This window comes from Oncorhynchus masou, chromosome 31 (assembly GCF_036934945.1).
Source record: "Oncorhynchus masou masou isolate Uvic2021 chromosome 31, UVic_Omas_1.1, whole genome shotgun sequence".
NCBI classification, from domain to species: Eukaryota; Metazoa; Chordata; class Actinopteri; order Salmoniformes; family Salmonidae; genus Oncorhynchus; species Oncorhynchus masou.
Genome location: NC_088242.1, coordinates 10,565,715 through 10,583,214, shown reverse-complemented (window position 1 = coordinate 10,583,214; position 17,500 = coordinate 10,565,715). Strand labels below are relative to the sequence as shown.

General features: G+C 42.5%; 1 protein-coding gene across 4 annotated transcripts in view; it reads right to left on the bottom strand.

The window, feature by feature from the left end:
* The window catches only part of LOC135523401 (RNA binding protein fox-1 homolog 3-like), a 706,321-nt gene that overhangs the window by 4,075 nt on the left and 684,746 nt on the right, over nt 1-17,500 (bottom strand). For 3 of the 4 annotated variants that reach the window (XM_064950045.1, XM_064950049.1, XM_064950047.1), the window contains one exon: nt 15,321-15,740. The exons of the other annotated variant lie outside the window; for it this stretch is intronic. In XM_064950045.1, the coding sequence (XP_064806117.1) occupies nt 15,696-15,740 (45 nt within the window). In that variant the 3' untranslated portion in view covers nt 15,321-15,695. Of the gene's footprint in view, nt 1-15,320; nt 15,741-17,500 lie in introns of those variants that run through there. 4 annotated transcript variants of the gene reach the window in all.

The window sequence follows — 17,500 nt, the reverse complement described above, 5'->3', positions numbered from 1 at the left end:
GGCCTAAAGAGCAGGAACCTGGACTTCACCAAAGAATTCAGTAATACAGACATTGTCATCCTGCATGAAACTTGGTATAGAGGAGACGGACCCACTGGTTGCCCTCTAGGTTACAGAGAGCTGGTAGTCCCATCCACCAAACTACCAGGTGTGAAACAGGGAAGGGACTCAGGGGGTATGCTAATTTGGTATAGAGCAGACCAAACTCACTCCATTAAATTAATCAAAACAGGAACATTTTACATTTGGCAGGAAATTCAAAAGGAAATAATCTTAACAGAGAAAAATGTCCTCCTGTGTGCTACCTATATCCCCCACGAGAATCCCCGTACTTTAATGAAGGCAGCTTCTCCATCCTGGAGGGGGAAATCAATCACTTCCAGGCCCAGGGACATGTACTAGTCTGTGGTGACCTAAATGCCAGAACTGGACAAGAACCTGACACCCTCAGCACACAGGGGGATAAACACCTGCCTGCAGGTGACAGCATTCCCTCCCCCATATGCCCCCCTAGGCACAACTATGACAACATAACCAACAATAAAGGGTCACAACTCCTGCAGCTCTGTCGCACGCTGGGTATGTGCATAGTCAATGGTAGGCTTCGAGGGGACTCCTATGGTAGGTACACCTATAGCTCATCTCTTGGCAGTAGTACTGTAGACTACTTTATCACTGATCTCAATCCAGAGTCTCTCAGAGTGTTCACAGTCAGCCCACTGACACCCCTATCAGACCACATCAAAATCACAGTCTAATTGAACAGAGCAATACTCAATCCTGAGGCATCAAAGCCAAAGGAACAACGTAACACTACGAAATGCTATAGATGGAAGGATTGCAGTTTGGAAACCTACCAAAAACAATTAGGCAACAACAAATTCCATCCCTTTTAGACAATTTCCTGGTTAAAACATTCCACTGTAATAGTGAAGGTGTAAACATGGCAGTAGAAAATCTTAACAGTATATTTGACCTCTCAGCTTCCCTATCAAATCTAAAAATCTCAAATAGAAAACTGAAGAAAATGAACAACAATGACAAATGATTTGATGAAGATTGCAAAAATCTAGGAAAGAAATTGAGAAACCTGTCCAACCAAAAACATAGAGAACCGAAAAACCTGAGTCTAGGCCCTCACTAAGGTTGATCACTAAAACAATACAGAAATACACTACGGAAAAAGAAGGAACAGCAAGTCAGAAATCAGCACAACGTAATTGAAGAATCCATAGACTCTAACCACTTCTGGGAAAATTGGAAAACACTAAACAAAAAACAACACAAATAATTGTCTATCCAAAATGGAGATGTATGGATAAACCACTTCTCCAATCTTTTTGGCTCTATAACAAAGAACAAAGAGCAGAAACATACAAATCTTACAATCAACTATTAAAGACTACTAGAATGAGCTACAGGACCAAATATAAACCCTCCAACCCAAAAAGGCATGTGGTGTTGATGGTATCCTTAATGAAATGATCAAATATACAGACCAAAAATTTCAATTGGCTATACTAAAACTCTTTAACATCATCCTCAGCTCTGGCATCTTCCCCAATATTTGGAACAAAGGACTGATCACACCAATCCACAAAAGTGGAGACAAATTTGACCCCAATAACTACCATGTGATATGCGTCAACAGCAACCTTGGGGAAATCCTCTGCATTATCATTAACAGCAGACTCTTACATTTCCTCACTGAAAACAATGTACTGAGCAAATGTCAAATTGGCTTTTTACCAAATTGCCGTACAACAGACAGCGTACTCACCCTGCACACCCTAATTGACAAACAAACAAACCAAAACAAAGGCAAAGTATTCTCATGCTTTGTTGATTTCAAAAAAGCCTTCGACTCAATTTGGCATGAGGGTCTGCTATACAAATTGTTGGAAAGTGGTGTTGGGGGTAAAACATACAACATTATAACATCCATGTACAAAAACAACAAGTGTGCGGTTAAAAGGCAAAAAACACATTTCTTCCCACAGGGCCGTGGAGTGAGACAGGGATGCAGATTAAGCCCCACCCTCTTCAATATATATATCAACGAATTGGCGCGGACACTAGAAAAGTCTTCAGCACCTGGCTTCACCCTGCTAGAATCTGAAGTCAAATGTCTGCTGTTTGCTGATGATCTGGTGCTTCTGTCACCAACCAAGGAGGGCCTACAGCAGCACCTAGATCTTCTGCACAGATTCTGTCAGACCTTGGACTGACATTAAATCTCAGTAAGACCAAAATAATGGTGTTCCAAAAAAGGTAAAGTCGCCAGGACCACAAATACAAATTCTATTGAGACACTGTTGCCATAGAGCACACAAAAAACTATACATACCTTGGCCTAAACATCAGCGCCACAGGTAACTTCCACAAAGCTATGAACGATCTGAGAGACAAGGCAAGAAGGGCATTCTATCCCATCAAATGGAATATAAAATGCAACATACAGTACCAATTAGGATCTGGCTAAAAATACTTGAATCAGTCATAGAACCCATTGCCGTTTATGGATGTGAGGTCTGGGGTCCGCTCAGCAACCAAGATTTCACAAAATGGGACAAACACCAAATTGAGACTCTGCGTGCAGAATTCTACTAAAATATCCTCAGTGTACAATGTAGAACACCAAATAATGCATGCAGAGCAGAATTAGGCCGATACCCATTATCCAAATCCAGAAAATAACTTTTAAATTCTAAAACCACCTAAAAGGAAGCGATTCCCAAACGTTCCATAACAAAGCCATCACCTACAGAGAGATGAACCTGGAGAAGAGTCCCCAAAGCAAGCTGGTCCTCTACAGAGGGATGTAGGTGATGGATGACCATATTAGAGACACATATTTCCCTCAGATTACACACATCCACAAAGAATTCGAAAACAAATCCAATTTTGATAAACTCCCAAATCTACTGGGTGAAATTCCAGTGTGCCATCACAGCTGCAAGATTTGTGACCTGTTGCCACAAGAAAAGGGCAACCAGTGAAGAACAAACACCATTGTAAAGACAACCCATATTTATGCGTATTTATTTTCCCTTGTGTACTTTAACCATTTGTACATCGTTACAACACTGTATATACACATAATATGACATTTGTAATGTCTTTATTCTTTTGAACCTTATGTATGTTAAATGTTTACTGTTAATTTTTATTGTTTATTTCACTTTTGTATATTATCTACCTCACTTGCTTTGGCAATGTTAACACGTTTCCCATGCCAATAAAGCCCCTTGAATGTAATTGAAATTGAGAGAGACAGAGGGAGAGGGGGGGGGGGGGTAGAAGGGGACAGAAAGAGACTGAGAGACACAGAGGGAGAGGGGGGGCAGAGAGAGAGAGAGAGAGAAAGAGAGAAAGAAAGAGAGAGAGAAAGAAAGAGAAAGAGAGAGAGAGAGAATTGAATAAGCATCCTTGAAAGAATAGACAAGCGTGAAGCCTGAGTTGTTTAAAAACAAAGTATATTGAGTTTAAGGATCAACAGTTAAATTGGATATATACTTTTGCTTCATAATGACTTTGAAAAATCAGTGTCTCCCTTGATATCGGGCCGACATCAACGAGAACATTTCTCTTCTGTTTAGAGGCAGAGCAACAGTAACATACAGTACCAAGTATTGATAATGTAGTGTAGCCTGATACAGGAAAGTTTCTGAGCATATCTGAAAAAACAAAACGTAATAACACACAAGACATAACACAGTAAATACATTGTGATGATGACCACTTGACAGGGGAGAAGACGTACAGTACACATACAAAGGAGAGTTTTTGCAATACATGTGTACATTAATACATTATTTTGAGGATTTTTTTTTGATTGTTGTTTTTATAAAAGATTTTTCAAGAAATGTAAAACGACGGAACAAAGTTGCACAAAACCTTTAAACGACTCCGTTCTCTGTTAGCGACACATGAAAAATGAACATGTCGAATGAATCAACACACACACAACAGAAAATGCACATTTTTCTTCCTATGTCACAACTGCACTGCAAGTTTGGCTTTTTTTTCAATGGTTAAGACAATGTGATTCCTATAGTCGAGTTTCTGAATAATTTGTGGGCCATGAACTGGATCTCACTTTGGCTATAGGACCGTGGCTCGTTTCAAAACCTCTACCACAACACTGTCATCTGGTATTCCGTTGAAAAAAATATGTCTCTGTTACTTTACATGGGAGAGATAACCATGATTTATAAAGCAGACAAACTTCCCAGCCAGTGAGAGTTATATAAACATGAGCGTGGGCTGATGGTGGTGTATGGGCTATGGAAATTGACTTGGGTCCAGCAGAATGGCAATAAAGTATGAATAAATGGATTGTGGGGGAAGAGGGAGAGACTAGCTGAGAGAGCCGATGGCAGCCATTTTGTGTCTGGCCCGTGGCCCATGGTGCCATCTTACAAATGACTGCATTAACAGAGCCAATTAAAGTGGCAATCATTTAATGGCCACCTACGCAGCCGTGCGAGACTGGGACTTTCATCACGTCAATCGGCCGTAAGGCAGTAATATTCAGTTAGAGCAATCTGGCCAGTGGACCGACTCAGCTCTGCTCTACTCTCAATAAAACATGCCACCACTCAGCACTGACTGGGTATTAGGAACAACAGCTTTAGGAGGAGAGGAGTTATTCTTTTGAAAATAAATACACTGAATCGCTTTAATTTAATGGCAGCTATCAATAGTAGTTCTTTGTAGTTAATTGTACAAAAAAAGTTTGTAATAAAAAAAAGAGAGAATAAATGTTTTATTTTCCAACAATTTTTCTAAATGTATTTTGGTTTTCATAAACTAAAGAACACATGCTTTCCAGGACAGGTTTCTCTCCCTTCACCTGAAATGAAGATACAGACAGAGTGATGGGGAAATAAAGGTGCAGACAGAGTGATGAGGGACATGAAGGTGCAGACAGAGTGATGAGGGACATGAAGGTGCAGACAGAGTGACGGATGAGGGAAATGAAGGTGCAGACAGAGTGACGGGGAAATGAAGGTGCAGACAGAGTGATGGGGGACATGAAGGTGCAAATGAAGGTGCAGACAGAGTGGGGGACATGAAGGTGCAGAAGAGTGAAAATGAAGGTGCAGACAGAGTGATGGGGGACATGAAGTGCAGACAGAGTGATGGGGGACATGATGGGGGACATGAAGGTGCAGACAGAGTGATGGGGACATGAAGGTGAGACAGAGTGGGGGGACATGAAGGTGCAGACAGAGTGATGGGGGACATGAAGGTGAGACATGAAGGGGGACATGAAGGTGCAGACAGAGTGATGGGGGACATGAAGGTGCAGATGGACAGAGTGATGGGGGACATGAAGGTGCAGAAGGTGCACAGAGTGATGGGGGACATGAAGGTGCAGACAGAGTGATGGGGGACATGAAGGTGCAGACAGAGTGATGGGGAAATGAAGGTGCAGATGGAGTGATGGGGACATGAAGGTGCAGACAGAGTGATGGGGGACATGCAGATGGAGTGATGGGGGACATGAAGGTGCAGATGAGGGGGGACATGAAGGTGCAGACAGTGATGGGGACATGTGATGGGGGACATGAAGGTGCAGACAGAGTGATGGGGACATGAAGGTGCAGACAGAGTGATGGGGGACATGAAGGACATGAAGAAGTGCAGACAGAGTGATGGGGGTGCAACATGAAGGTGCAGACAGAGTGATGGGGCAGACAGAGTGAATGAAGGTGCAGACAGAAGGTGATGGGGGACATGAAGGTGCAAATGAAGGTGCAGACAGAGTGATGGGGACATGAAGGTGCAGACAGAGTGATGGGGGACATGAAGGTGCAGACAGGGGACATGAAGGTGCAGACAGAGTGATGGGGGACATGAAGGTGCAGACAGAGTGATGGGGGACATGAAGGTGCAGACAGAGTGATGGGGGACATGAAGGTGCAGACAGAGTGATGGGGGACATGAAGGTGCAGATGGAGTGATGGGGGACATGAAGGTGCAGATGGAGTGATGGGGGACATGAAGGTGCAGACAGAGTGATGGGAAGAAAGAAGAAAAGAATTGCGTTTTATCGACCAATGTCCTTCCCTATCTATCCTCTGCAGTCAAACTACCCAGAATGCTTTCGGCTCCAAGCGCTCTTTGAGTTTTAGGAGCATCGTAAAGGGGAACAGAGCTAGAGTCGTTTAAAATTGGGCTTGTCTACTTCAAAACATAAATATAACAACAAAAAGCAACAAAAATGCAAAACAACATAAAAATAAAACAATTTCTCGGAGACCTGATTCTCCTCCTCTAGGATATTTGGACACATTGTATACACACATATATATTATAGAGCAACACTACACTTCACATGGTCATCTGACCAAAGACACATAGAATCACAAGATAAGCCAGTGGGGTGCTCTACACCGGCACTTTTTCCCTACATAGTGCACTACTTTAGTCCAGGGCCCATAAGGAATAGGGTGCACTACTTTAGACCAGGGCCCATAAGGAATAGGGTGCACTACTTTAGACCAGGGCCCATAAGGAATAGGGTGCACTACTTTAGACCAGGGCCCATAAGGAATAGGGTGCACTACTTTAGACCAGGGCCCATAAGGAATTGGGTGCACTACTTTAGACCAGGGCCCATAAGGAATAGGGTGCACTACTTTAGACCAGGGCCCATAGGGAATAGGGTGCATTACTTTAGACCAGGGCCCATAGGGAATAGGGTGCACTACTTTAGACTAGGGCCCATAGGGAATAGGGTGAACTACTTTAGACCAGGGCCCATAGGGAATAGGGTGCATTACTTTAGACCAGGGCCCATAGGGAATAGGGTGCACTACTTTAGACTAGGGCCCACAGGGAATAGGGTTAACTACTTTAGACCAGGGTCCATAGGGAATAGGGTGCACTACTTTAGACCAGGACCCATAGGGAATAGGGTGCTTTAGACCAGGGCCCGTAGGGAATAGGGTGCACTACTTTAGACCAGGGCCCGCAGGGTATAGGGTGCACTACTTTAGACCAGGAAACATAGGGAAAAGGGTGCACTACTTTAGACCAGGGCCCATAGGGAATAGGGTGCACTACTTTAGACCAGGGCACGTAGGGAATATGGTGCACTACTTTAGACCAGGACCCATAGGGAATAGGGTGCTTTTGACCAGGGCCCATAGGGAATAGGGTGCTTTAGACCAGGACCCATAGGGAATAGGGTGCTTTAGACCAGGGCCAATAGGGAATAGGGTGCTTTAGACCAGGACCCATAGGTAATAGGGTGCTTTAGACCAGGACCCATAGGTAATAGGGTGCTTTAGACCAGGACCCATAGGGAATAGGGTGCACTACTTTAGACCAGTGCCCATAGGGAATAGGGTGCACTACTTTAGACCAGTGCCCTTTATGCCCATAGGGAATAGGGTGCACTACTTTAGACCAGGACCCATAGGGAATAGGGTGCTTTAGACCAGGGCCCATAGGGAATAGTGTGCTATAGACCAGGACCCATAGGGAATAGGGTGCACTACTTTAGACCAGTGCCCATAGGGAATAGGGTGCACTACTTTAGACCAGGACCCATAGGGAATTGGGTGCTTTAGACCAGGGCCCATAGGGAATAGGGTGCTATAGACCAGGGCCCATAGGGAATAGGGTGCTTTAGACCAGGGCCCATAGAGAATAGGGTGCTTTAGACCAGGGCCCATAGGGAATAGGGTGCACTACTTTAGACCAGGACCCATAGGGAATAGGGTGCTTTAGACCAGGACACATAGGGAATAGGGTGCTTTAGACCAGGGCCCATAGGGACTAGGGTGCTTTAGACCAGGACCCATAGGGATTAGGGTGCTTTAGACCAGGGCCCATAGGGAATAGGGTGCTTTAGACCAGGACCCATAGGGAATAGGGTGCTTTAGACCAGGACCCATAGGGAATAGGGTGCACTACTTTAGACCAGTGCCCATAGGGAATAGGGTGCACTACTTTAGACCAGGACCCATAAGGAATAGGGTGCTTTAGACCAGGGCCCATAGGGAATAGGGTGCTTTAGACCAGGGCCCATAGGGAATAGAGTGCTTTAGACCAGGGCCCATAGGGAATATGGTGCTTTAGACCAGGGCCCATAGGGAATAGGGTGCTTTAGACCAGGACCCATAGGGAATAGGGTGCTTTAGACCAGGGCCCATAGGGAATAGGGTGCTTTAGACCAGGGCCCATAGGGAATAGGGTGCTTTAGACCAGGGCCCATAGGGAATAGGGTGCTTTAGACCAGGGCCCATAGGGAATAGGGTGCTTTAGACCAGGACCCATAGGGAATAGGGGATTTTAGACCAGGACCCATAGGGAATAGGGTGCTTTAGACCAGGGCCCATAGGGTGCCATTTGGAATGCACCCTGTCTCTCTCCTTCAGTACACCAACAATGAAGTTAAAATATATTTTTTAAAGTCCTAAAATGTCACCACTGTTTAACCCACTGTGTAATCCACTGTTTAATCCACTGTTTAATCCACTGTTTAATCCACTGTGTAATCCACTGTTTAACCCACTGTGTAATCCACTGTTTAATCCACTGTTTAATCCACTGTGTAATCCACTGTTTAACCCACTGTGTTATCCACTGTTTAATCCACTGTTTAATCCACTGTTTAACCCACTGTTTAATCCACTGTTTAACCCACTGTTTAATCCACTGTTTAATCCACTGTGTAATCCACTGTTTAACCCACTGTTTAATCCACTGTTTAACCCACTGTTTAATCCACTGTTTAATCCACTGTTTAATACACTGTTTGACCCACTGTTTAATCCACTGTTTAATCCACTGTTTAACCCACTGTTTAATCCACTGTTTAATCCACTGTTTGACCCACTGTTTATTCCACTGTTTAACCCACTGTTTAATCCACTGTTTAATCCACTGTTTGACCCACTGTTTATTCCACTGTTTAACCCACTGTTTAATCCACTGTTTACTCCACTGTTTAACCCACTGTTTAATCCACTGTTTAATCCACTGTTTGACCCATATAGATCATGATACATGTTTGTGAAAGGAATACCATTTTGTTTCATTAAAAAAAAACTTTTTCTAGATTTTCTCAATCTAATAATAATAGATAATATCACTATAATCCATTTGATATACTAATAAATACTATGCTGTATGTACTGTATGTAAATGATTCTAGGAAAAGAAAAACATCTTGTAGAAATACAAAAACAAGGAAAACAAGAGTAATTTCGGGAAGAATTCAGTAAAGTGCAAATAGGAAGATATATAAGGAATGAAATATATAGTAATATTAAGATTATTCATAATAAAGTCAACATCTGCAACACGAGATAATTATTTACATAATAAAATCAGAGCAGCAGCAGAGTTGATATCCTTCTCCCACAGAACAGCTGTTTTTACACTGTGAGGTCAAAGGTCTATTGAGAGTGATGTAGACGGATATGTTTGACTATAAGAATATTTTGTATAATATAAATACTGATATATTTTAAGGTGGATATGTAAGATTTTGTTTGGGCTAGCTATATTTTGCGTGTGAGCCGAGCTGGTCAAAGACGTTTTGTCATGAAACACCAACAGGTTACAGTGTAGAGAATATCTCTTCCAGTATGAACAGCACCGTACACAACAAGTCTTAACATTTTAAGCACCCTCGTGCCCTCTCCTTTGCCCTTTTGAGTTATTCAACCTCTTGGAACAACCCATCGTGGATCCGGGATAATTGTCATCAACTACGCTAAATAGCATAGCGCAACGGTCAAATAATCTTTCGAGACAATATTAATATTCATGAAATCACAAGTGAAATATAGCGAAACAAAGTTTATCCTTTTGTTAATCACCTTGTCGTCTCAGATTTTGAAATTATGCTTTACAGCGAAAACAATACAAGCGTTTGTGTAAGTTTATCGATATAAAAGCAAAACATTATGTTCACCTAGCGGCAGGTAACTTAGTCACAAAAATCAGAAAAGCAATCAAATTAATCGTTTACCTTTGATGAGCTTCGGATGTTTTCACTCACGAGACTCCCAGTTAGACAGCAAATGTTCCATAAAGATATTTTTATATCCAAATACCTCCGTTAGTTTGATGCGTTATGCCTAGGAATCCATCGGAAATAGCGGTCACGACAACGCAGAAAAAATTCCAAATTATATCAATAACATCGACAGAAACATGGCAAACGTTTTTTATAATCAATCCTCAAGGTGTTTTTCAAATATCTATTCGATAATATATCAACCGGGACAGTTGGCTTTTCACTAGGACCGGGAAGAAAAATGTTTACCTCTCTGTTTTGCGCATAAATCACACTGAGAGCCAACAACAGACCACTTACGCAATGTGGACGTTTACGCTCATTCTTCAAAATAAAGGCCTGAAACTATGTCTAAAGGCTGTAGACACCTTAGGGAAGCCACAGAAAAAGGAATATTGTTGATATCCCTTTCAATGGGCAATAGGGATGCATAGAAAGACAGGGGTTTCAAAATAAGAGTCACTTCCTGATTGGATTTTTCTCAGGGTTTCGCCTGCAATATCAGTTCTGTTATACTCACAGACAATATTTTTACAGTTTTGGAAACATTAGAGTGTTTTCTACCCTAAGCTGTCAATTATATGCATATTCTATCACCTAGTCCTGAGAAATAGGCGGTTTACTTTGGGACGTTATTTTTCCAAAAATAAAAATAGTGCCCCCTAGCTTCAAGAGGATTTATTAAGAAGCCCCAGATGTTTTACGAAGAATACAGATGGTATTGTAACAACGGGATAGACCATATTTATTGTGGTACTGTGAATCCATAGAGCAGGTATTAGGATGGGAACAGTCAACCACTAGCTAGGCCATTGAGCAGGCATAAGGACGGGAACAGTCAAACAATAGCTAGGCCAATGAGCAGGCATTAGGACGGGAACAGTCAACCAATAGCTAGGCCATTGAGCAGGCATTAGGACGGGAACAGTCAACCAATAGCTAAGCAGGCATAGCAGTCAAACAATAGCTAGGCAATTGAGCAGGCATTAGGATGCGAACAGTCAAACAATAGCTAGGCCGTTGAGCAGGCATTAGGATGGGAATAGTCAAACAATAGCTATGCCATTGAGCAGGCATTAGGATGGGAACAGTCAAACAATAGCTAGGCCGTTGAGCAGGCATTAGGATGGGAACAGTCAAACAATAGCTAGGCCGTTGAGCAGGCATTAGGATGGGAACAGTCAAACAATAGCTATGCCATTGAGCAGGCATTAGGGTGGGAACAGTCAAACAATAGCTAGGCCGTTGAGCAGGCATTAGGATGGGAACAGTCAAACAATAGCTAGGCCATTGAGCAGGCATTAGGATGGGAACAGTCAAACAATAGCTAGGCCGCTGAGCAGGCAGTAGGACGGGAACAGTCAATGTCATATATTTCCATTTGTTTCCGTATCTTCTAATTATATGGCTCTGGTTACAAACATTGAGGATCGAGGATAAATTATGTGAAAGACACAAAGGCCAATCAGACACATGTTTATGAGTGAAGGAGTATAATGACACATAAGGAAACACTACTAGCTCAACCAAGTTAAAGGGAAAGGGGGATACCCCTTTCAACTGAAATGTGTCACTCTGAATCAACTCTGGAATGTGTCACTCTGAATCAACTCTGGAATGTGTCACTCTGAATCAACTCTGGAATGTGTCACTCTGAATCAACTCTGGAATGTGTCACCCTGAATCAACTCTGGAATGTGTCACTCTGAATCAACTCTGGAATGTGTCACTCTGAATCAACTCTGGAATGTGTCACTCTGAATCAACTCTGGAATGTGTCACTCTGAATCAACTCTGGAATGTGTCACCCTGAATCAACTCTGGAATGTGTCACTCTGAATCAACTCTGGAATGTGTCACTCTGAATCAACTCTGGAATGTGTCACTCTGAATCAACTCTGGAATGTGAACAGTGAGGTGCGGGTGGTGTGGGGGGGGGGGGGGGCTGTCGTAATCAACATCCACGTCTACGGAGCCCCGGGGAACAGTGGGTTAACTGCCTTGGTCAGGTGCAGAACGACACATTTTTACCTTGTCAGCTCGGGGATACGATCCCAGCAACCTTTCGGTTACTGGCCCAAATCTCTAACCACTAGGCGTGAGGAAGTGGTGTACGAGCTGTGAATGAGGTTCTTAAGTTTGACATTTAGCAGAACCCCCAAGGACATGAAGAGAGAGGGTTATGAGATAACCCCTAACAGTAGAGGAAGTGACTGAAGAGAGAGGTGAGGGAGGAGAGAGTTTATCCAATCCATATTTCCCAATGGCCTCCTCCTAGTTGGGAACAATGGAGAATCTGCAGTAATGGACACAACAGCCATGGCATTGGACAAAAGAGGTGTGTGTGTGTGTGTATCTACGTGCGTGTGGGTGTGTGTGTGTAGGTGTGTGTGTGTGTGTGTGTGTGTGTGTGTGTGTGTGTAGTCAGTCTGGTGGATCTTCCAATGAGATCAGTGCTTATTGACTGAGCTCTGTTGTCTCTAATCTGTTACTCTCCTCTACACAGTCTTCTTCCCTCGACGCCCACCACAACTGACTTCCCTCTTTACCATCCAATTACACAGTGCACGTGTGTGTGTGTGGATGAGAATGTGTCTGTTTGTCCATATAAGTGTGCAGGTGTGTGTGTGTCCTAGACGAGGTGAATAACAAGCGTTGTAAGGTTGTTGGACTAAGAGATCCTATTTCACAACAAGGTTATTGGTTCACCTCCCTCTCCATTCTCACAATGACCTGCTCCCTCTCTCTCTCTCTCCCTCCCTCTTTCTCACCAGTTACTGGACTTCTTTAAACACTGCAGGGCCTGGGGGGAAGTGTGTGTGGAGTTACCTTGAGGGAGTGTCACACGCAGACAGAGAGAGTCAATCTCAGAGAAATGAAAGAGAACACATTCTTAAAGTGATGGAAATATGTCTTTAAGACTCAGTAACACTGAACATCTTCTCCTGTGGGAGTCCTAACATCCTTCCTAACGTCAATCGCAACTCTAAGAGCTTCTCTCCGCCCTCCCACCTCTGCACCTGAGGGACGTTTCCCTAAGTGGCACCATATTCCCTTTATAGTCCACTACTCCTGACCAGAGCCTATAGGGTCAAAAGGCTCTGGTCAAAAGTGGTGCACTACTGCCATTTGGGACACACCCCAGGACTCAGGGTGGGACCGTGTCTGGGACTGGAACACGGCGTTCTACCATGTAAGGTAACAACTCACTGGCCTAATCAACATGTGACCTTCTCTCTTTCACATCTTACAAGTCTGTAGGGCGGCAGGTAGCCTAGAGGTTAAGGGCATTGGGTCAGTAACCAAAAGGTCACTGGTTCAAATCATCTAGCCAGCTCAGTGAAAAATGTGGCATTCTGCCTGTGAGCAAGGCAGATAACCCCCAACCTCTCTCTGGGTACCGTGGATGTCAATAAAGGCAGCCTCCAACCCAGCGGGGCCAAATGACTCCTGCACCTCCCTGATTCAGAGGGGTTAAATGACTCCTGCACCTCTCTGATTCAGAGGGGTTAAATGACTCTTGCACCTCTCTGATTCAGAGGGGTTAAATGATTCCTGCACCTCTCTGATTCAGAGGGGTTAAATGACTCCTGCACCTCTCTGATTCAGAGGGGGTAAATGACTCCTGCACCTCTCTGATTCAGAGGGGTTAAATGACTCCTGCACCTCTCTGATTCAGAGGGGTTAAATGATTCCTGCACCTCTCTGATTCAGAGGGGTTAAATGACTCCTGCACCTCTCTGATTCAGAGGGGTTAAATGACTCCTGCACCTCTCTGATTCAGAGGGGTTAAATGACTCCTGCACCTCTCTGATTCAGAGGGGTTAAATGACTCCTGCACCTCTCTGATTCAGAGGGGTTAAATGACTCCTCCACCTCCCTGATTCAGAGGGGTTGGGTTAAATGCAGAAGAAACATCTTGGATGAATGCTTTCAGTTGTACAACTGACCAGGTATCCCCTTCTCCCTGTGCAGTAAAACACGCTAGCCATTCTCTTCTCTTAAATCCTATCTCATCCCCATACTGTTTATATTTATTTACTTTTCTGCTCTTTTGCACACCAATATCTCTACCTGTACATGGCCATCTGATCATTTATCACTCCAGTGTTAATCTGCAAAATTGTAATTATTCGCCTACCTCCTCATGCCTTTTGCACACAATGCATATAGACTCTTTTTTCTACTGTGTTATTGACTTGTTAATTGTTTACTCCATGTGTATCTCTGTGTTGTCTGTTCACACTGCTATGCTTTATCTTGGCCAGGTCGCAGTTGTAAATGAGAACTTGTTCTCAGCTGGCCAATGAAATATATAATAGTAATCACAATCTGTTGTAATGTTGTAGTATTATTTTGTATAATATAATAATATATATATATAATATAAATAGTATTATTGCTTATTTTGTAGAAAGCCGTTCTGTGGAGATGGGATACCTTCTGCTTTTGGCTCAGTGCCAAAATCAATGCTCTCGCTCTGACACACTACTGCTACAGCAATGGCAGCCACAGCTCTCCTTCTCCCCCCTCTCTTCTTACTACACATAATTCTAGGATACATCACTTCCTGTCAGCCATTTTGTCACAGATCAACCTCTTGTAGCTGAGTGCATTTATGTTTATGTCATTAGCCTACGAAGTCTCAGGTCTACAAACTAAACTCTTGGGTCTACGTCCCAAATGGCACCCAATTTCGTAAATAGTGCACTACTTTTGAACAGATCCTCACGGAACCAGGTTAAAAGTAGTGCACTGCATAGAGAATAGGGTGCCAAATTGAATGCCTGTATCATTTACTTACTAAATAAAACCAAGTTTGAAATGTGTTGCTTCAACGGGAATTGCTGAACATTAGCGGTCTTAATGTACATTGGGAAAGTGACAAATTGCAATGTTAATAGTAGTGACCCGTCCCACAGGAACGCAGTTTGATAACATAAACTCAGAGGAATATAGAGTAGCAGCAGTTTTTTTTTTCCGTTGGTAAATTCCCTCGGTATGATTCCCATTATACAGGCGTTATACAGAAAATATCAACCATTTATAATACTATTGTTAATGAGATTATAATTTCTAATCATTAAATGTGTTAAATTAATGACAATATTTTGGCTTTATTGGAAAGAGAAAGACCTATTCCCTCATATCCAACTTTTCTTTCTTTCTTTCTTTCTTTCTTTCTTTCTTTCTTTCTTTCTTTCTTTCTTTCTTTCTTTCTTTCTTTCTTTCTTTCTTTCTTTCTTTCTTTCTTTCTTTCTTTCTTTCTTTCTTTCCTTTTCTTTCTTTCTTCCTCTCTCTTTTTATGTCTTTGTCTCGCTCCAGCACCACTTTCTTTCTCACATTCTAGAAACCATCAATCTCAACCCGAAGCAATACATTCAAATCAATACAGGAAATAAACAAGAGCATCGTCATTTCCAAAATCGGTACAGTACATCGATGACAGACAATGCATATAGTCAGATAAAACTCTTAAAAGTAGACATCAACTTGAGAGTCTTGACAAGGTGGTCATGCGTTTTGTTGACCTGGAGTTGTTTTGCTCTAGTTTTAGTTTTCCATTGAAGAGGAAGGAGGTGTTTAGTTTGATGTATTTTTTTTCTGGGGGCGGAAGGAGGGAGGAGGGGGGCGTTTGTCCCTCTCTCTCGCTCTAGTACGGAGTGAAGCGACTGCAGCCTCCTCTGTATAGGCTAGCCTGCAACATCAAAGATGAAAAAAGCTCCAATCAGTATTCAGTATAGGAAGCTTGGGTTATATGCTGCGTTCGCGTGCTAGTCGGGAATTAGGAAACTCTGACATTTCTGACTTGCTAACTGGTTGAACGTGGCATGTGTATAACTACAACCTGTTAGTAAGTCGGAATTGTACGATTTTCCTCGTTCCGACTGGCATGTGAACGCAGCAATATCATATTATATTGGCTCCTTCTTTTTCTCCCTCAAAACTTTCTTCCCTTTTTTAAATGTTTTTGTTGCAATGGTTGGAGTGTTGGTGGAGATTTAGATGGAGATGGGTACCAGAGGCTTGGAATTGACTGTGTCTGTGTGCATGCATACACTATGAATGTTTTGTTATGTTTGTGAGAAAGGAATGGAAGGACTTGAGAAGTGATTAGTGGTGTGATTCAAAATAAGCAGTGACTAAATTCTCAAAAGTTTTACTCCAGTCTTCAATTGAAACTACAAACTCTAAATAGGTCATTGAATCAGATATACAGTAGTTAATTCCCTTTCATGTCCAGATCACGATTTATACCGAGCCTGCACCACTCTCTCTTTCCCTGATCTCTCTGCCCCTCCACCCCTCTCTCTGCCCCTCCACCCCCTCTGTCTGCCCCACCCTCTTTCTGTCCCCCTCCACCCCTATGTCTGCCCCCCCACCAATCTCTCTGTCCCCACCTAACCCTCTCTCTGCCCCCCTACCACTCTCTCTGACCCATACCCCTCTGTCTGTCCCCCCACCCCTCTATCTGTCCCCCTACCCCTCTCTCTGCCCCAAGCATGTTATCGAAGTATCCTAATACAGACCTAGTACATCAAACATCATTATATATAATTAAATATTTATCTCTCCCTCTCTCTCTCTCTGTCTCTCTCTCGCTCTCTCAGTAAGTGGTTGTGCTTGTTCAGTGGGTCTACAATATGGCATTTTGCCATCTTGTGTATTTAGTTACTTCTTGTTCTTCCTTAGGGCTCGATTTAATCCGTGTCACGGAGGTTCAGGGCAATGTTTCCACGTTTGCGGAGGCTGCATTTCTGGTAAACGCTGAATCAAGCTCATATAGTGTTTGGTCCAGATTGATACTTTAACCTCATCCTCTTCTATTCCTATTCAGCCCCTCAATCTTTCTCCAAAGATACTGTCATTTTTTACTGTAGTGGTGAATGGATCAACGTTTGTTTTGTTTTGAGGTCACTGTGTTTAGGAGTGGTGGTGGTAGAAATGTGCAGTGTACATGTAATATAATGTGTAATGTAATGTAATGTGTAATGTAATGTAATGTGTAATGTAATGTGTAATGTAATATAATGTAATGTAATGTAATGTGTAATGTAATGTAATGTGTAATGTGTAATGTAATGTAATGTGTAATGTAATGTAATGTGTAATGTAATGTGTAATGTAATATAATGTAATGTGTAATGTAATGTAATGTGTAATGTGTAATGTAATGTAATGTGTAATGTGTAATGTGTAATGTAATGTAATGTGTAATGTAATGTGTAATGTGTAATGTAATGTGATGTAATGTGATGTAATGTGTAATGTGTAATGTGTTATGTAATGTAATGTAATGTAATGTAATGTAATGTGTAATGTGTAATGTAATGTAATGCAATGTGTAATGTAATGTAATGTAATGTGTAATGTAATGTAATGCAATGTGTAATGTAATGTAATGTAATGTGTAATGTAATGTAATGTAATGTGTAATGTAATGTAATGTGTAATGTA